The 21,859-nt window shown below is 40.2% G+C and overlaps 1 protein-coding gene across 3 annotated transcripts; it reads right to left on the minus strand.

Annotated features, from left to right (window-relative positions):
• Positions 1–1,920: 1,920 nt before the first annotated feature.
• Positions 1,921–20,213, minus strand: LOC127450385 (uncharacterized). Of its 3 annotated transcripts, none has more exons than XR_007898969.1 (3): positions 19,992–20,213; positions 4,049–4,929; positions 1,921–2,567 (listed from the first exon to the last, which is right to left on the minus strand). XR_007898969.1 is itself a non-coding variant. In XM_051714473.1 (3 exons), exon 1 carries the CDS (start codon positions 8,123–8,125, stop codon positions 7,025–7,027), a length of 1,101 nt encoding a protein of 366 aa, XP_051570433.1. In that variant the 5' UTR covers positions 8,126–8,652; the 3' UTR covers positions 1,921–2,567; positions 4,049–4,337; positions 4,422–7,024. The 3 variants fall into 3 exon arrangements, 2 of the variants coding, with proteins under 2 accessions (XP_051570433.1, XP_051570432.1); XM_051714473.1 differs by lacking the exon at positions 19,992–20,213 and having other exon boundaries at positions 4,049–4,337; positions 4,422–8,652; XM_051714472.1 differs by lacking the exon at positions 19,992–20,213 and having other exon boundaries at positions 4,049–8,652.
• Between the last annotated feature and the right edge of the window lie 1,646 nt (positions 20,214–21,859).

The following is a 21,859-nucleotide window of genomic DNA, read 5'->3' on the forward strand; positions in this document are numbered from 1 at the left end:
CGAGAACCACACATTATAGCGACCACGAGGATGTTACCCCATGTGACTCTACCCTCCCTAGCAACCGGGCCAATTTGGTTGCTTAGGAGACCTGGCTGGAGTCACTCAGCACTCCCTGGATTCGAACTCACGACTCCATGGGTGGTAGTCAGTGTCTTTACGCGCTGAGCTACCTAGGCCCCCCGAAGTGCCTGACCTGAGTCTGTAGATGACATAAAGCGATGGTCCAAGGTTAGTTACATTGATATCATTAATAATTCTGAGCTGTTATGACAGACAACTGCAAATAAATTTTTACTCCAAGTAACACTTAAATGGTTGTTGTTCTCCTCTGGATCGCTCATTTTGGCAGTTTTTACTTGGCATCTCGAGACCAGAAATAAAAAGCAGGTCATTAGAATATTCATGGCACTGCTCAGTGATTGCTCAGGAAAACTTTGAATATCACTAGATATATTGATGTTAAATTAGGTTCTTCAGATCTGTGTGTTGGTTTCTGGGTTCTTTAAAGCAGTGCTTCTGAATGGGAGTGTGGCAACCTAAGAATGGGTCACAGGTCAATTCTGAAAGGTTGATAGACTGCTAAATGCAAATACTAAAATGCTTATAATGGTACATAGTTGGGATAGAAACATTAATAGGTTAATCAGCTTTTAGAAGGGTGGAGAAAATGCTTCCCATATCTTTTCAAGGGCCAAAGAGGACAGATATTTCTTTCCATCTTTCCAAAAGATGAATGAGAATGAGATAACGCCCTCATGTGTCTAAAATCTAAACTACAGCTATATACAGCACACACACACACACACACACACACACACACACACACACACACACACACACACACACACACACACACACACACAGGGCATTCACAAACCTATGATTTGTTTCAGATCTGAGGATAATTCAAAACATTTAAGAATCATTATAGAAATGTCCTTGATTTTTTATGTTCAGTATATCTATGTGAACTGACTTCATACATCCATTAAAAGTCATCAGAACACCAGTTCTGTCTTAGAAAAGTGAAGTGAGTCATAGGAAATGCAGATGAGCCTTGCTTTGATATTTTATCCAATACAATTATATTCAGGTCACTTTCTTTTTAATTTATAAATAATATTGGGAAACTTCCCAGTTGATTTTTTATTTTTGTTGTTATTTAATAGAGCTTTGGAGATGTACATTTCTGAAATCCGAACACTAGACTTAAGTATTCCACATGTGTTACTTATAATAATAATAATAGTGTCTTTTTTTGACTATTGAAAATTCAAATTTAGACATTATTGTTTTGATGTTAATAAATAAAGGTACATTTCCAGCTTCAATATTATTTGTACTTCAGACCTTTGTTTTGTTGCACATGAAAAACTAGCTTCATACCATGTGACCCATGGTTTTCGACCATGGAAAATGGTTCAAATTGAAACATTTTTGCATGGAGCCACACTGAGAGCCCCATATCTCTGGGACTGAACCATACACTTTAGGGCCTTAAAAATTAAGATTTAAAAGGAAAGTTTGTTATAAACCAGAATCTATATGCATATTAAGATATATTTAATAATTCTGGAGTTATAGACTCCAACTTTGGAAAACAACACACACTGGCATATAATGCAACAAGAGGTCAACTGACCTATCTAAAAATAAAATCATGATGCCGACACCTTTTGCTCCAAAATAGTCATTTTGACGACCCTCTAAAAAAATAATAATAATAACAAATGGATTACTCAGTACACTGAATATTTTGGCCTTCATCATTCTTTATCTATTTCTTTCACCAGTAAAAAAATAAATAAATTAAAAACCTGGTTTAGTTGACAAAGAATGAGCCTACTGTCTGTTTTGATTCCTCGAGTATGAAGTGAAAAGAAAAAGTCCCAGTCACAAGGCAAGCAAAATTTCTCATAATTTATTGTCAAAGTTTAAATCACAGTACATTCATAATCCTCCATGTTTAATCAAAATGCACTTGCAAAATAATGCACAAATTACATCATGACAAAAAGACGAACAAATAAATCCATACCATATACAAATCCCTGTCGTTTTATGTAACAGTGTCCACAGTGTTAGAGTAAATGATCTCTCTGAGAGATGTCATATGCCGGGAACCAGTAGTCCAACTACAAAACTAACATTCTGAACTAAAATAAGCTCAAAAGAATTTGTGCAAAATACATTGAAACACTGTTGCACTCCAGCTTCTCATGCTCTATGTGTTAAAAACTCTTACAGCAACTCATCCCAAAGTTGTATTCTGTCATTTTGAATCTCATGTGTCATTTACCATCCAGAATGTGAGAAAGTAACATGAAATGGTGGGTGACACAGGATTAAATATCTCTGCTCATCTCCTGTAATGTAAATAATAACGTCCATACAGTCAGCATGTTTGCATCTGTATTTCTGCCTGTTATGGTTAATCCATGTTCAAAGTTGATGACCGCTGGGTCTGGGGTAACCATAAAGTCGAGTCTCATTTTGGGCTTTTGTCCAAAAGGTGAATATTTGAAGCAGATATCCAGTATCAATCAATGTATCTCAATGTGAACCTTCAGATAGGGAGAAAGATGAGACGGTTAGCAACATTATGAGAACTAAACACACTGTTCATGAAATGTAGACAAGTATGCTCTTTAAGGAAAGAAAAAATAAGGACTAACAACATCCATACAATATTTCACTATTTTTTTTAAAAAATACAAAAATAATGAGAATAATAAAAACAAGACAGACAGACAGAAAAGAAAGAGTAATAGAGAGACAGACAGACAGACAGATAGATATCTAAAAGACGGTGCTAGATGGCAATATATGCTGCTTCAAAATTTGTACATATCTGTCTGCATTAATGGTGCCCTCACAGATGTGCGAGTCACCCATGCCATGGGCACTGACATGCCTCTGGCCCATACAGACACTGACTTTTGGACCTGATGATGATAACAGCTTGGATGGCCCTTTTCCTCTTTGGCCCGGATAACACGACGGCTGTGTTTTTCAAAAACTATTTGAAATGTGGATTAATTGGACCAAAAAACATGGTTCCACTGTTCTACTTTCCATCTAAGATGAGACCGAGTCCAGAGAAGTCGGCAGCGCTTCTGGACAGTGTTGATGTATGGCTTCTGCTCTGCATAGTGAAGTCTTAACTTGCATCTGTGGATACAGCGGCGAATGGTGTTCGCTAACAAAGGTTTACTAAAGTTATCCCAAGCCCACGTTCATGATTTCCATTACAGATGAATGATGTTTTTTAAGACAGTGACGTCTGAGGGATCAGAGATCACGTGCATTCAGAAGTGGTTTTAGTCTTGCCCTCTACACACTGAGATTTGACCAGATTCCTTGAATCTTTTAACTATATTGTGCACTGTAGAGGGTGAAATGCCCAAAATCCTTCCAATTTGTCTTTGGGGGAACATTGTTCTCAAAGTAATGGATTATTTGCTGAAGCATCTGTTGGCAAATTGACAAGTCTCGAATGATCCTTACTCTAGAAGGACTAGGCTGTTTTTGGAGGCACCTTATACAGTATACAGTACTATGACACAATTGCCACACCTGTTTAACATCTCCTGTTTCATATCACCTTGTTATTTTTACTCGTCAAATATTTATTAGTTTTAAATTGCACCGATCTCAACATTTTTGGAGCATGTTGCAATCATCTGATTTGAAATTACTGTACATAAAAAACAAACAAACAATGAAATTCAGAAGGTAAAACATCATATAATGTGTAGTTGTAGTGTTTTCAATTTAGCAAAGGGTGAATATAATTTACAAATCCTATTTGACCCCTATTTTGAAGTTACTGTACTCTGTCTTTGTATTGTCTGCAAAAAGTGAGAAGTCTCGCCAAGGCAAAAGGCAGTAACTTCCACATTATCAATATTTGGTTGCTGATCACCATTTACAAAATCATTATAATAACACAGACAGACACATAGTGTAACGGGGTAAGGTTATGTTTACAACATAAAACAGAGGGCCTGGGTAGCTCAGCAAGTAAAGACGCTGACTACCACACCTGGAGTCGCAAGTTTGAATCCAGGGCGTGCTGAGTGACTCCAGTCAGGCTTCCTAAGCAACCAATTGGCACAGTTGTTAGGGTGGGTAGAGTCACATTGGGTTAACCTCCTCGTGGTCGCTATAATGTGGTTCTCGCTTTTGGTGGGACACATGGTGAGTTGTGCATGGTAACGCACTCAACAAGCCACGTGATAAGAAGCGTGGATTGACAGTCTCAGACGTGGAGGCAACTAAGATTCGTCCTCTGCCACCCGGATTGAGGCGAGTCACTACGCCACCACGAGGACCTAGGGCACATTGGGAATTGGGCATGCCAAATTGGGGAGAGTATAAGAAAACCCATCATAAAACAAACATAAACAAACACACACATAGCACCCGCATGCGGCTCGTCTTTATCCCCCTCCCGGCTGATTAGCCTGATTCAGGGCCGGGCGTGTGTCCTCACGGCCCGGCCCCACCTTCCTCCTCTTCACACTCCTCCATCGCCCTACTCAGGCCGGGGAAACCCCCGGCATGATGTACTCTCCTCCACTCCCTTCCTGGATGGGGGTGTTGCCCTTCCGGCCGTGCCTGCCGGCAGGTCTTACCCACCTTTCTGGAGCCCTGGGAGAGATGAGGGGAGGGAAAGGGGAGAGGGAAAGAATGAGGCAGAGTGACAGAGAGAGAGAGAGAGAGAGAGAGAGAGAGAGAGAGAAAACTGGCTCGCAGACACGCCATTGCCTGGTCCTTAGCCACTCCTCCCAACCTCTGGCAGACGACAGCTCGCTCCTCCCCTGGCAAACGGCAGCGAGCCCTCCGTCCCCAGGCAGACGGCCGCGGCTGCTCCCCTGGTGGATGGCAGTGGTGAGGACTGCAACAGCGCATCCCTCCTCCTTCCTAGGTTTTGGCACCAATGTAACGGGGTAAGGTGGGTAAGGAGGAGGCGGGAACCGGCAGAACAGTCAACGTAAACTTTAATGACAGAAATGAACTTAAAACAACATAAAACAAACACAAACACACAGCACCCGCATGTGGCTCTCTATCACTCGAACTGGAGCCTTGGGCTTGTCTTTATCCCCCTCCCGGCTGATTAGCTTGGTTCAGGGCCGGGCATGTGTCCTCATGGCCCAGCCCCGCCCTCCTCCTCGTCACACATAGATAGATAAAAAAAGACAGACAGACAGACAGACAGATCGATAGATAGATGGATAGATAGAAAAGACAGACAAACAGCTAGATAGACAGATGATAGATAGACAGTCAGACAGACAGACAGACAGACACAAAGATAGATAGAAAAGACAGACAGATACACTGGCATCCAAAAGTTCAGAATAATGTACAGATTTTGCTCTTATAGAAAGAAATTGGTACTTTTATTCACCAAAGTGGCATTCAACTGATCACAATGTATAGTCAGGACATCAAAATGTTCAGAACTTCATAAACTACTTCAAAGAGTTCTCATCAAAAAATCATCCACGTGCAGCAATGACAGCTTTGCCGATCCTTGACTTTCTAGCTGTCAGTTTGTCCAGATACTCAGGTGATATTTCACCCCACACTTCCTGTACTGCCCTACAAAAGCAAAAGACCTTAACTCGCTAGAGTGTGGAACTGAGAAAAATGACTTTAAAGTTTTTTAGTTGTCCAGCCAAATGTATTATAGGTAGGACACTGAAAATCTGGCAATTAGATGTTTTAGTAATGAAATTTATCTACATAAAAAAATCTTGAGCTCAAACTTGACTTTTGACCCCTATTTTGAAGTTACTGTACTCTGCCTTTGTATTGTCTGCAAAAAGTGAGAAGTCACGCCAAGGCAAAAGGCAGTAACTTCCACATTATCAATATTTGGTTGCTAATCACCATTTACAAAATCATTATAGTAACACCTGTATAAAATCTAGTGATCATGGCATTTATTTTGGATGATTTACAATTACTTATAGCCATGTACTTATTGCTATCCTGTGCTTTGGTTGTATTCTGATGGCATTTTTAATACATTAGACATGACACATACCGCCATAGCGGTAAAGAATATCTTCAATTGGTGTGCAGGTTGACTGCAGATAGGTGACACTTAATTATATGAATAAATACAAGATAAGCATATTTCTAACGAGTAAACATAATAATTTAATTAATAATGGAATGCAAAGATATAACAAATCATGTACAAATTTAAAATGCATGGGATTGGAATAATAAATCATGTACAAGTAAGTGAACTTGGAATCCTGTTCATTTCTTGTTGTTTCATGGTGTTCTTACTCATCATCCTCCACAACAATGCTCACAGGCAGTGAACACCAGAAAGCCCTCCTGTTTAGGGGCATAAAAGGACATATATTTTTTATGATGTCCTTCTTCTTTGCCTCTTCAATCCCCCGGTCATGTGGTCTCAGGAGAGAGGGTACATTCAGCTCAAACTTAGCCCGGAGGAAGTCCAACTCGGTAAAGTGAGCATCTGCATAGGTTTGTTTGAAGAACAGGCTCCTGGAGCCATGTCGCAGCTGAATCACTGATATCTTGCCTAACTTTGGCGCCTTCTTGGTCTTAACACTGGAGTGGCCATCCTTCCAATTCAGCACATTAGCATTCTTCATTTTGACCACTTCCACCTTCCTGGAATTTGAGCTTGACACAACACTCACAAAATCCTCAAAGTCATACACCACTCCTCCAGGACGATTTCTCATCTCTTGCTCGACGCCATGGTGAAAACTGTCAGCACTCATGAAAGTGTGTCCCTTCTCAAAGTTTTTTAGAGTGATATCCTCCACAGAGGTGGTATCACCATTAACAAGGCAGACCAGGGAGGATAGCAGGCACCAATTCTTGTTTTGGGCAGAACAGTTGTCCACCCAGAAGATGCTGTGGCATATGTCCCTTTCTTTCTCTAGTGCAGTCACATAGGCCGAGGTGATCTCTGCTGCACTTCGCCCTGCCGTGCCCTCATTCCAGACCACAGAGATGGTGTTTTTTATTTTTTCTTCTTGCCTACAGAGGCAAAGGTCTCATGGAATGCCACGATACGCTTTGTGAAGATTGATGTTTTTAGCCCAGGCATACGAGGCAACATGATTAATTTTTGAAGGTCCACACTCCTCACTGATGAGTCTTCTGGCCAGTCATTCTCCGCATCAGCCTGGTATGTCATCCTGCTCTGCATGGCAGACTCCTTATGCCCATGCCACCTCTGGCACTGCAAGCAGTCCATGACATGGCCATCCCCATCATGGTCATTTTTCATGTGCTGATCCTGCAGTAGGCACTCCTCACATTCCTCCTCTCCAAGCTTTGCAAAGCTGATATTCTTATGCTTCACAGCTTTGCAGTAGCTTTCATAGGAGCAGCTGCTGCCTTTTTCCAAATAATCAGCATACATGAGCTTGATGTTAATGTCGCTAGGGAAGTAGCGAAGATGTGGGGCATGCTCCCTTTGATAGTGGCTGACTGATGGGTGGAAGGATTCTATGTGGTCATATACAGGCTGCATGTCCAGTTCGTTGGCCAGTGTATGTCTTCCTTTTTGGTCTCTGGGGATCACCTCATTTCCTATCTCCTTCCCCATCACAGAGAGGACCAGGCTGTCATTTGCTGGGTGGTACCCCAAAGTGGCCAAAAAGAAGGTTTTACAGACCTGCTGTGGGACCTGATCTTCATTCTTTAGCCAGTAAATAAGGGACCTGCCACGCCGACTTGTTTTTCCATCCACACACAATTTTGCTGTTGGTAGCTGGCTGACACTGTGGAACATGAATGCACGTCTGTCTGTGTATTCCATGTCCCAATACCTGTTCCAGATCTCCTTACGCCTCTCCTCACTAAATTTGTCTGTGCATTTTCTTCTGCATTTCTGGCCACACTGATCTCTCATTAGTGGGGCTTTGGATGGAGTGAGGGTGGGCTCTGGTAGTAGAGCTGTGGCTGGAGCGAGGGTGGGCTCTGGTGCTGGTAGTAGAGCTGTGGCTGGAGTGAGGGTGGGCTCTGGTGCTGGCAGTGGTGCTGTGACTGGAGCGAGGGTGGGCTCTTGTGCTGGCAGTGGTGCTGTGACTGGAGTGAGGATAGTGTTGGGCCTCATGTATTCAGATAGAAGACAAAGGCAGTCGTAAAACCTAACTCAGGCCCCCACATAAATCATAAATTATACTGATAAAAATCGCGCCAAAATCAAACAAAGGGAGTCCAAAACAGACTACAAATCCCATGAAGCATTGCTCACTAAAGGATCGAACTCTCAACTCCTACTGGATGAGGCACACAACAGAACGCACCTCAACCATGACATCATCAGGAGTAGAAATACCTCTGAAATGCTTCCGGGATTTGCTTCCAGCAACTTTGCTCGCCGTGTGTACACGCAGCTCATCGCTGCTCTCAGGTGCAGCCTCGTGGCACAAGGAAGTAACGTCCGACTTGAAACTGTGGCCATACAATCTCCATCTTGCTGGACGAGTTGAGATTACTCTGTGTTCCACCGAACACTCTAACAGATCCGAAGGAGACCGCCGAGCAATCCGCATCTTCATCCGTTTGCCTGCAGAAGTGAAAAGATAAAAGATTTCCCTTCCATCTTCAATTAAGTCGACGTTGCTGATTTTTCCACCAGCCCGCCGAGAATCAGCAGCTGTACCGCCCGCAGACAGAGCAAGGAAACGGCCTCCCGTCATCACCCGAGCCTCGAGGAACAGAGTCTGAGTTAAAGGATGGATGAACACACATTCTGCATCCTCATGCGATTCAAGTAAGAGGTTTACGTCTGGGCAGAGATAGAATATTATAGTGTGTTATTCTTGTGTACCAAGGTTTTTGCTTGTACAGTTTACGGACCACCATGTCCGCTCATTATTAATACTCAGGGTATTAATTATCATGAATTTGATTTGCTGTATTGTGGTCCAACCACATTGGGCTGTTGTGCATTTCCGCCATCGCGGGCGAGACAGGCAAACTGAGTTTATCCATTAAAGAATCAAAGAACACGGAACAGTTTACAAGCCGTCCACCGTGTCTCTGAGTGATAAACTAACAGCTGCTTTCTCTCCCACGATCGCGAAATCGGCTTTGGGGCCGTCACTTAATTCTCTCTCTCTCTCTCGTACTAACCACACACACGCGACCCCTCACAAATATTCTGGCACACATTTTTGGCTAGTAGATAGCTTCATGATAAAGCTCAGCTTTGTCCCTAAGCTACCATTGACTGGTTTCTCTCCGCCCACATTCGCGGCCATATTCCCTGGCCGGAAGTCTCGCGTGACATACTCTCCACGAGAGTCACGTCCGCCATTTTGTGCACATCCCTCCTTACACACACACACACTCTCACACAAACACCTTATGTGTTATAGGATTATTTTAGTTTCCATATCTAATCATATCACTGTTTAGTTTGTAGTTGTAAGTCGGAAGCTTATTGACTGCATTGTATTAATTATTAATTGATATTACTGCATAAATAAACTTTGTTATATTACAAAGAGAAGTGTTTTGGTTTGCTTTGCATACACCTGTGTAATGCTGACGGGATGTCAGTGCTCGGATTCAAGCCTTCATTCATTGTTTTTTTTCCCCAAAAATAGATATTCTTCGGATGCCGATTTTCCTAAGAAAACAATCTAATATTGAGACTGTTATACTATCTGGTTATTAGTCCCTGATTCCAGGGTGGTGCCCTGTCTATGTTAATCCTTATTAATATTCTATTGATTTTTTGATAATTATCTTTGATGATTGTTGAATTTGAATGATCAATAAGCTAGTGTTAATTTTAATTAATGTTTCATCGATGTTAACAATTAGCGATTATCTTTGATAATTGTTGATTTAAAGGATTAGAAAAAGCTAGCATTGATTCTCATCAATGTTCTATTGATTTTAATAATTAATAATTATCTTTGATAATTATTAATTATTGCTAATAACCAAACCCGCTCCTAAACGTAGCACACTACATTTACTGGAGCCCCATATGAGGTTTTAATGAGTTAGATTCAATTAATTAATTTAAATATTAATTAATAACTAAAGAAATAATTATTAATTATTTCTGATAGTAACACTGGTCTAAACAACCAGTAAAGCCCTATAGTAGGCTCTGGTGCTGGCAGTGGTGCTGTGACTAGAGCGAGGGTGGGCTCTGGTGCTGGCAGTGGTCCTGTGGCTGGAGTGAGGGGAAACTCCATGAGAGCAACAAGGGTGGTGTCAGGTGTGCTGCAGAACAGCTCATCGGAACCAAACGCCTGGAAACTAATATCCAGACAACTATCAAGAACTGTCCATGTTTTTGATTTGGGTGCTGGATCACAATCAATATCCCACAAGTAACTGAAATGAACAGAACAAATTGGAGACATGCATGGGAAAATAAATGGAACATGAACATGAAATATTTGAACAATATTTGATTAATTAATGTCAATGATATCAAAATGGGGAAATGCCTACCACTGTCCAGAACAATCTTTTTTTTTTTTTTTTTTGGTTGCGGTGCTTCTGGACCACAAGGAATATCGCCACAAGGAACTGAAAGGAATAGAGAAAATAATGATGATGATGATGATGATGATGATAATAATAATAATAATAATAATAATAATAATAATAAGGTATGGAAGGAAATAGGAATAGGAAATTATATTTTATATATATATATATCCAATACATGTAGGAAATAGTATTGTAAGGTCCATCGAACATTTGTTTTTACCAATAGGCTATTTGATTAATCAATGTCTATTTTAACAAATTGGGCACAGCCACAAGCCTACAAGGTAGTGCTACAGCTGGTTAATCAAGGGTTAAGTTTGGCTACCATCCAGTGCACAGCTCTCTGACTGGTGGATTGGATTGGCCAATCTCAAAGCCTATAATATAGAGTAATGTGACTATATTAATTGTTTTTCTGAATTTGACCATAACTGACATCCAGACGAAAAGTTATACATGTGGTTGGATACCGTTTTGAAACCAATTTATTTATTGCAGTGTTCACTAACATAAAAGGATACAAGACATAAGTTAGCCTAAGTGCTTTTACATCGAATTGAATGAAAGTAGCCTAGCCTAAAAGATCGACTTGTGGATTGATGTGAACGCCAACAAGTAGGAATAATGCTCAGAAATCAGAATGCTTGTGGATTGTTATGGATTAAACACCTGCGATGATGTTCATTGCCATGGATTTTATCGGGTTACTAAAAAGGTACGATAGATTTAATTGCGAACCGTTACTACTGATTTTATGTGTGATCGTGCTACAGCCCCACACTGATGTTGACAGCTGTCACTGACAGGCTGGCACTGACTGAATAATCTGCATTATGGGAAAAAAAACTTTGAGAATATTTACGATTACTTATTGCTGGCAAGTTATCTAGTCTTTGCTTGTTTACAGTTCTTTGTTATATGGAGCAGTTTGGTAGCCTATTCATTGGATAGCCGAGTAGCCTATTTATGCTATTATAGGCTGCTAGCTAGCTAAATGAAGTAGACTGCGATCTATCTAATTCGTTTGTCTAATGCATCTTTTGTGTTACACAATTTCTTACCTTGATCTTGACGTCGGCGTTTCAAAGCCATCTCAACCATAATTTTCCCTCGAGAGGCCATCCTTAAACGCTATAGTAAAAACACTCTATAATATTTGTTTACAACACTTTTATTCAGGTATCGTGTCTGTCAGATTGCTTCAATGACAGATGTATGACAGTTACAGGCTACACCGTAATTTAAACGCGGCAAACTTTAAAAACAAAGGCAGAGTACAGTAACTCAATGCCGGCACAGTAACTTCATTTTGACGCAGGGCTAAACAAAGGCAGAGTACCCTAACTCAATTTGAGCGTTCCAAAACAAAGTCAAAGAGCGGTAATTGGAGTTATGGAGTTCTGCCTTGGTTTCTCCTCTGCTTTTGGAAGTTACTGTTAAGACAACCCATTATTTTCCCGAAAAAACAACAAAATGAACTCAAGATATTTATCCACATGATAAAGGAGGTCTTGAATGTCTCAAAAATATCAATAACTAATTTTCGACCAAAAACGAAGTTACAGCCTTTTGCTTTTGCACAGCAGTGTAGCACTTGCCATAAATGTGGCTTTCTTGTCGGGCACTTCTCACGCACCTTACAGTCTAGCTGATCCCACAAAAGCTCAATGGGGTTAAGATCCATAACACTCTTTTCCAATTATCTGTTGTCCAATGTCTGTGTTTCTTTGTCCACTCTAAACTTTTCTTTTTGTTTTTCTGTTTCAAAAGTGGCTTTATCTTTACAATTCTTCCCATAAGGCCTGCACCCCTGAGTCTTCTCTTTACTGTTGTACATGAAACTGGTGTTGAGCAAGTAGAATTCAATGAAGCTGTCAGCTGAGGACATGTGAGGCGTCTATTTCTCAAACTAATGACTCTGATGTACTTATCCTCTTGTTTAGTTGTACATCTGGGCCTTCCACATCTCTTTCTGTCCTTGTTAGAGCCAGTTGTCCTTTGTCTTTGAAGACTGTAGTGTACACCTTTGTATGAAATCTTCACTTTTTATGGCAATTTCAAGCATTGTATAGCTTTCATTCCTCAAAACAATGATTGACTGACGAGTTTCTAGAGAAAGCTGTTTCTTTTTTTGCCATTTTTTACCTAATATTGGTAAAAATAACATGCCAGTGGATTGCATACTGTGGCAACTCAAAAACAAACACAAAGACAATGTTAAGCTTCATTAAACGAACCAAATAGCTTTCAATTGTGTTTGATATAATGGCAAGTGATTTTCTAGTACCAAATAAGCAATTTAGCATGATTACTCAAAGATAAAGCGATGGAGTGATGGCTGCTGGAAATGGGGCCTGTCTAGATTTGATAAAAATGACTTTTTCAAATAGTGATGGTGCTGTTTTTTACATCAGTAATGTCCTGACTATACTTTGTGATTAGTTGAATGCCACTTGGGTGAATTAAAAGTACCAAATTCATTCAGAAACAGCTAAATCTTTTCATTATTCCAAACTTTTGGCCATCAGTACAGACAGACAGATAGATGACAGATAAATAGAAAGAATAAACAGATAGACAGAAAAGACAGACAGATGATAGATAGACAGATAGACAGAAAAGACAGACACACAGACAGTCAGACAGATGATAGAAAAGACAGATATATAGACAGACAGAAAGACATACAGACTAGGGGTGTAACGATTCATCGATCCAATAACCAACGATCCAATGTTATCAATACAACGCGTAAATATTGATATAGACATTTAAGATGTACCTTTATTTTAATACTCTCATCTCAGCCAGGTCCATACGCATTTCCGTCAGGCAATGAAGCAACCTTATTACATTAATTTAACATTATGAACGCTAAATACACTTTTCATGTGGGACAAGGATGTGAGCGGAGTCTGTGAAGCCAAACTGCGCTCTGCTGTCCGTGCACACGCGTCAACCGGGCTTCCCGCGAAACACGAACTCCATTGACAGGATCAGTGCGCGCGCGTCAACCGGGCGCTCCTTAAAATGCGAGCTCTCGTGACAAATGCAAAGCAGCTCACATGCGTGATTAATTCGGGCTTCCATCGATATCGTTGCGCATGCGACCCATTTTAAATATACATGAGAATTTGCTATTTTAAAGTGCCATGGAGCAGTTCAACCATCACGTGAAACGTCTTGAGAACGCCGACATTCTGAACAGCACTAATGAGAGAAAGAGAAAAACCTGCTCAGCACCAGCTATAAGACTGTACACATCAACACCCTTACTAACATTTATCCCAGTTAACTGTAACAGAATTTTTCATTACAACTGTTGTATCTTAGATACAAAGGAAAACTCCAAGAGAAGTGTTGCATCTTTATGGTCGCTTTTATTTAGGACTCATCTCAGAAGCCAGCAATACACACACAAGCGTCCCCAACACTGCGCTTTCTTCTCTGCTTTTAACAGTGATACAGCCCACCAACACAATGCGCCACCGCCCCCTACTGGACAAACCCAATACCAACATTAACATACAACATTACCCCCTACTTAACTCAGCGTAAATCCTTCCCCAAGAAACAAATATTACAGAGAATTTTTTTATTTATTTTTTTCACATCATACAATTCATAAAAATCCTAATTCAATACATATTATTTAACATCCCAAAACCTTTTGGCTAATGTTCTTTTTGATAACACTTTTTTTTTTTTTTTTATGTCACAAAGTCTTTAAGATATTCTGGTGTTTTCCTCTCTCTTACTGAACGTCGTAGACCTCCAGGGGGTGCATTCTCAGGCTCCTTTCTATCTGCAGTTTGAGTCAATTCAGGCATTATTTGAGCACTGGTGAATCTGGCAATTGATTTCTTTGATGTCCAGGTTGCGAACCCTCAGGCTCCCTGCTATCTATAGTTGGAATCGATTCAAGTGTTGTTGAATTACTGAGTGATTCTGGCACTTTAATATCACTATCCTATCCACTGATGCCACATCAGTATCATAAGGTTGAGCACCCAGGCCAGCTTGAAAGTCTTTAGTCAGCATCTCCTTTTGTTGTCGACTGAATAATTGATCAACATGATGCCATACTACTTAGCACTTCCTAATGCTACTTTATAAGTTACAGGTCCTGTGATGTCCTGAATTAATCCCTGCACCCATTTTGGTCCATACCCAAAGTTCCTAGTAAACACAGTGTCTCCTACTTCAAAATAATGGGATCTCGCATGTTGGTCGTGGTGCTCTTTTTGAACTTGTTGTTTGGATTCAATTTTGCTGGTGAAGTCAGGGTGCATTTTGTCTAGGGTACACCGCAATTTCCTCCCCATCATCATTTTTGCAGGTGACAGTCCCATTGTAGACTGGGGTGTAATAGGATAACTAAACAATGCTCTATGCAACTTGGTCTCAATAGTGTTCACAGAACATTTTCATGAGTTCCTTAAAAGTTTGTACTGCCCACTCAGCAAGACCATTTGATGATGGATGATATGGTGCAGAGGTGACATGCGTTATTCCGTTCTTAGACATAATTTCTTTACTCGCTTCACTCACAAAACACTGAGCATTATCAGACACCATAATTTCAGGAATGCCATGTGTACTGAAACTATTTCTGAGGCACTCAAGAGTAGTAGCTGTTGTTGCAGAATTTAGTGGATATGCATCAATCCACATAGAATGGGCGTCGATTAAGATTAAAAACATTTTCCCCAAAAATGGACCAGCATAGTCCATATGAACTCTTCTCCAAGGCTGTCGTGGCCACTCCCACGGATGAAGTGGTGTACACATAGGGACTTTTCTCTGTTCTTGACACACAGTACAATCTTTTACTCTGGCCTCAATGTCAGCATCTAAATTTGGCCACCACAGGTAACTCCTGGCCAGGCATTTCATCCTGGACATACCTGGGTGAGACTGATGTAACTGTTCCAGCAACCCCGAACGTCCTTGTTCTGGAATGACGATGCGGGCTCCACACAGCACACACCCGTCTTGAACACTGAGCTCGTGCTGTCTCTGTTTATAAGGTGCAAAATCATTGGTATTACTGTGATCAGGCCAACCTTTAAGCACAAACTCATGCACTCTAGAGAGGACAGGATCTCAGGTGGTCCAGTGCTTGATTTGCTCTGATGTCGTCAAAGGACTAACAACTCTGTCCAACATCAAGACATGCTCCTTCAATTCTTTCTCGGGAATCTCGGGAACAGGGAGACTTCTGAGGGCACTGGCATTTCCATTGTCCTTGCCTGCTTTGTAAGAAATTACATACTCATATGCCCCCAACATCACTGCCCATCTCATAATTCTTTGCGAGGCCATCTGTGGCACAGCTTTCAGTTCATTCAATAAACTGAGTAAAGGTTTATGGTCTGTACAGATCACAAATTTACAACCATAAAGATATTTATGGAATTGTTTTACCCCAAACACTACAGCTAAACCCTCTTTCTCTAGCTGTAAGTAGTTTTTTTCTGCTACTGAAAGCATTTGTGATACAAACCCGATGGGTCTCTCAGTTCCATCTGTCATACGATGCGCTAACACGGCTCCCACACCGTACGCTGAAGCATCACAGGAAAGTACTAATACTTTTTTTCATCATAGTGTATTAACATACGGTTAGACTGCATTAACTCTTTGGATTTTTTAAAAGCTTTTTCTTGTTCCTCTTTCCAACACCGGGGGACATCCTTCTTCAAAAGCCTGTGCAATGGAGCAAGCAGTGTCGAGAGGTTTGGCAGGAACTGGTTATAGAAATTCAACAGTCCAAAATATGCTTTCAGCTCCGTTACTGATGTCGGTGTTGGTGCATCTTGTACTGCTTGGACTTTTTCGGGAACAGGATGAATACCAGTGGCATCCACTTTATGTCCCAGAAAAATGACTTCCTTTTCCAAGAATTTACACTTTCCCCTTTTCAACCGCAAACCATACTCCTCCAACCGCTGCAACACTTGATCCAGTGTCCTCAAGTGCTCCTGATCATCTTGTCCTGTCAGCAAGATATCATCCAGGTATACAGTTACCTTTGGAATGTCTTTCAGGACCCCTTCCATAGTCCTCTGGAAGATTGCTGGACTGGAACTAACCCCAAAAGATAATCTGGTGTACGTGAACTATCCTTTATGGGTATTCACTGTCACATATTGTTTTGATGTCTCATCTAACAAAATCTGTTGATATGCATGACTCATATCTAACTTGCTGTATTTTTCTCCTCCAGCTAGAACTGCAAACATATCCTCCATTCAGGGAATGGGATACTGCTCCAGTGATGACTCTCTGTCAGTGGTTACTCTGTAGTCTCCACAAAGTCTCACTGACCCATCTGGCTTTAAAACAGGCACAACAGGTGCTGCCCACTCTGAGAATTTCACAGACTCGATTATATGATCTTTAAGCAGGTGATCAAGTTCAGCTTCAACTTTCTCTCTCATGGCAAAAGGCAGTGATCGCGGTTTAAAAAAATTAGGCTTTGCATCACTTGGTACATGAATCTTAGCAGTGGCTCCTTTTAATGTTCCAAGTTCCTCTTTGAAAACTGTTTCATGTTTCCTTAAAATGTCCTGCAACAACTCTGAGCTGTCTTTAATTTTACTCACTTTTTCCCTCTGTGAGCCATGATTGTCCCAATAAATTAGGCCCAAATCCTGCCACTAAGCCCTTTGTGTTTTACTTTAACTTTGGTGGTACCTAGAATGTTCACTGACTGTCCTGTGTATGTTTTTAAACTAAGAGAGCTTGTTTTCAGTTCAGGCAGTTTCACAGGGCATTCATTTACAAACAGCATCTGTGTGATAGGGGGTACATGGGGCTGTGGTGTCTCTATAATATACATGGTGAAAACTTCTTTAGGCTGATCTTCCTCCTCCTCTTGAAGGTAATTTGCCCTCTTTGATTGTTTTCCTCTCCCCCATTTCAAAGATTTCCTGCCTTTATCAACACTAGTTTCTTGTGGTTTCGTTCTACATACTCTTTTCACATGTCCGATTTTACCACATTATAACACTTTTCCTTGGCAAACTTACAGTCTTTCGACACATGGTTACTTCTACCACATCGATAGCACATTCCTGTACCACTCGACTTACTTTTTTCTCCTGTGTCCATTTTGAAGACAGTGGTACCCAGTCGATTTCCTTTATCTTTGTGCAAATCTGCCATATCCTTATTAGCAGTTTCAATAGCCTGAGGGTTCCTTAGTGCTATCTCAAACATCAGTCCATCTTCAGCCAGTAATCTCTGTTGTATGCTGTCATCATTAACACCACACACTAACCTGTCTCTCAGCATAACTGTGAGCATGTCTCCAAAATTACAATCTTGTGCAAGCTTTCTCAATTCGGCCACATATTCTACTATACTTTCATCAGGGCGTCTGTAACGTAAATTAAACTTCCACCTTTGAACTATTTCATTGGGCTTCAGATTAAAGTGATTCTTCAACAAACTCACCAATTCCTCATAACTCTTTGATCCTGGTCTCTCAGGACTCAGTAAATTCCTCATCAGTGTGTACGTCTGCACTCCAACACAGCTCAACAACATGGCTCGTTTTTTCTCTGGTTCCTCAACATCATTTGCCACAAAGGAATGGTTCAATATTTCACAATACTCCTCCCGTGACTGTGACTTATTATAAAATGGTGCCACAGATCCCACCATGCCAGCCATCATTCTGTTCATTCAGTACTTCACATAGTAGCTATTAGCTTGCATTAGCTCACCCCGTCGGCATCCTGCTTTTCACTTTCACCCAGGAAACAACTGCTCCACAATTCCAACTTTCATCCTCGTCACCATATGTTGTATTTTAGATACAAAGGAAAACTCAGAGAGAACTGTTGCATCTTGTTGGTCTCTTTTATTTAGGACTCATCTCAGTAGCCAGCAATACACACACAAGCGCCCCCAACACTGCGCTTTCTTCTCTGCTTTTAACAGTGCTACAGCCCACCAATACAATGCGCCACCGCCCCCTACTGGACAAACCCAATACAAACATTAACGTACAACTAACTGTGGAAGTTGTAGCCAAGAAAACCATGGATAGCAGGGACAGTTGGAAACAAGTCATGGGTATGTAAGTACTTTGAATTGGATTAAACTGAAAAATAAGCTGTAATCAAACAATTGATGATCACTTGTGTGTGATGTTATTTTTTTATATTATTATCTGTATAATTTTTTTTTACATCTTAAGTACCTTATTATGTTGTGGATGTCCCAATGTGGATACTAAATTTGCACTTTTCAGAGAGCTCAATAAAATATTCAAATTATATTTTGGTTGCATATAAAAAAATAACATCACACACAAGTGATCATCAATCGTTTGATTACAGCTTATTTTTCAGTTTAATCAAACTCAAAGTACTTACATACCCATGACTTGTTTCCAACTGTCCGTGCTATCCGCGGTTTTCTTGGCTACAACTTCCACAGTTGTAATGAAAAATTCTGTTACAGTTAACTGGAATAAATGTTAGTAAGGGTGTTGATGTGTACGGTTCTCTTTCCCTCATTAGTGCTGATGTTTCACATGATGGTTGAACTGCTCCATGGTACTTTAAAATAGCAAATTCTCATGTAAAATTCAAATGGGTCGCATGCGCAACGATATCGATGGAAGCCCGAATTAATCGCGCATGTGAGCTGCTCTTTGTTTGTCATGAGAGCTCGCATATTAAGGAGCGCCCGGTTGACGCGCGTGCACGGGCAGCAGAGCGCAATTTGGCTTCACAGACCCCGCAGAAAGTGTATTTAGCGTTCATAAAGTGAAATTAATGTAATAAGGTTGCTTCATTGCCTGACGGAAATGCGTATGGACCTGGCTGAGATGAGAGTATTAAAATAAAGGTACATCTTAAAAAAATGTCTATATCGATATTTACGCGTTGTATCGATAACACTGGATCGTTGGTTACTGGATCGATGAATCAATCCAAATTGATGAATCGTTACACCCCTAATAGATAGATAGACAGACAGACAAACAGACACATAGATAGGAAAGACAGACAGACAGATAGATAGACAGATGGTAGATAGACAGACAGATAGAAAAGACAGATAGACAGACAGACACAGATATATAGATAGATAGATAGACAGCTAGATTATCAGACAGATAGAAGACAGACAGACAGCTTGATAGACAGATGATAGATAGACAAATAGACAGACACATAGACAGATAGATAGAAAAGACAGACAGATAGAAGAGACAAATAGACAGACAGACAGACATCTAGGTAGACAGATGATAGACAGACAGACAGACAGACACATAAACAGATAGAAAAGACAGATAGATAGACAGACACATAGAAATATAGACACAGATAGATAGACAGACAGACAGACAGACAGATAGAAAAGACAGACTGATAGATAGATAGATAGATAGATAGATAGATAGAAAATAAACTGGAAGAAAGGGAAAGATTCACCTGTAGTCGCACATTAAACATCATTGAGGCGATGACATACAGGTATGGGAATCTGACTCTGAGTCTCCAGGCGAGATTAAAGAATATAAGCAGAGTTCTGCTGAGTCCTTTAGAAAACACTCTGTAAGAGCCTGAGACACGCAGCACTAGATGCGACAGTCCCGCCATTACATTCCATTCACTTGTCACTGACACATGTGCGTGTGATTCATTGCAGCAACTGTCCTCATCTCCTCCTCATCCTCCACCCTGTCATTATTACAGTGCACATGTTTCTTCTTCTTCTGGTTTTATTGCGGTTGGCAAACCAGCTTTTGGTGCATATCCACCACCTACTGGGTTGGAGTGTGGCGCATTGATGTAAGGGCGAAAAAACGAAATCCTACAATACAATTTTGTTTTGTTATTATTTAGCAGATTCTTAATAGACTCACATTTAATACCCATTGACTTTAATTCTTCTATTAGTTTTCTCTGTAATATGCAACACAATTTAACAGCACATGTTCAACTGTTTCAGAAAGACCACGTTTATTGCCGCAATCAGATTCAAGTTTACCAGTGTTATACAATGATTGATTGAGAGCAGAGTGTCCAATCCGGTTGTCTGTGTCATCCCTTCTATTTCCATATATAATCCTCTCATATCTAACTTGACTTTAAATATTGTACAGATGTCATCCCTTAACTTCTTTATTCCATTTCTCTTGCCACATCCCTTTTACCACTCCTTTAATTCATCTTTTAATTTCTGACTTACTCAATCGGACATTAACCTCTATTTTAGAATGTTTCAGAGCCTGCTTAGCCATACCATCCATCTCCTCATTACCCTCCACACCAACATGAGCTGGTACCCACAAGAAAGAAACTATTATTTGTGAATGATGTATCCTAAACTGATTCTGAAGAATTTCAAATATAATATCCTGCTTAGATGAGGACTTCCCACTTATTAAAATTGTTAGCACTGAATATGATTTCTTCAACCTACTGAAGAGCCAAATAACTATTAGTTCTGTTGCATAAACTGATAAATGATCAGATGGCCTTTTTGCAATTCTGTACTTAAAATATGGAATGTAAACTGCTGCTGCTGTATGTCCAGTATCAGGATCTTTTGAACCGTCCATGTATATTTGCATAATTGAATAATATTTCTTATCCAAATACTGATGAACAACTACATCTTTAGGAACACTCCTATGTTTATCATTGATTTTATCCAGCAGCTGGAAGTCTGCACAGTACACACACACTGATTCTGGGGAAAGATGGAGATATGCCCAGATGTTGTCAACGTCAACGTCCTGTTAGTGTCAAAATATGTGCACCGGCGTCGAAAATGAAGGAGGAAAATAAAGTATTTTATTTATGATTTATTTATGATATTGCTTTTATTTATAATTCCTTAAAATTGCAGTTAGCCTAATTCTTAAGAGTCTATCTATGAAGTTTAAAAAGAAAAGAATGTTGTTATCACTGTATTTTGCAATGCTAAACTGTCTCTTCTTCTGCGAGGTTTGCATATAACAACATCAACAACAATAATATTCATAAATAATAGTTGTTATTAGGCTAGCATTACATATGTAGGCAATGTATTAATCATTCTTGAGAATTGGAAATATTTTAACTTGGAATTCTTTTTTACTTTTTGTATTTATTTATTTATTTATTTATTTTTACTATATTTGATTAATTGTCAGAATATTCCTCAACATCAGACACATATTAAACCTCCAACAAATCATATTTTCCACCTCAGGCATCAAAGCCCTTTTATTATTTATTTATTTATTTTTCTGATTTGGACATAATTTTTTCTCAATCCCATCACAGACATAGCTGAAGTGGTTTGAAAATGA

This window comes from Myxocyprinus asiaticus, chromosome 13 (genome assembly GCF_019703515.2).
Source record: "Myxocyprinus asiaticus isolate MX2 ecotype Aquarium Trade chromosome 13, UBuf_Myxa_2, whole genome shotgun sequence".
NCBI classification, from domain to species: Eukaryota; Metazoa; Chordata; class Actinopteri; order Cypriniformes; family Catostomidae; genus Myxocyprinus; species Myxocyprinus asiaticus.

Excerpts from the sequence above, each read along its gene's own strand:
- LOC127450385 (XM_051714473.1), bottom strand. The coding sequence starts at position 8,125 with ATGAGGCCCAACACTATCCTCACTCCAGTCACAGCACCACTGCCAGCA.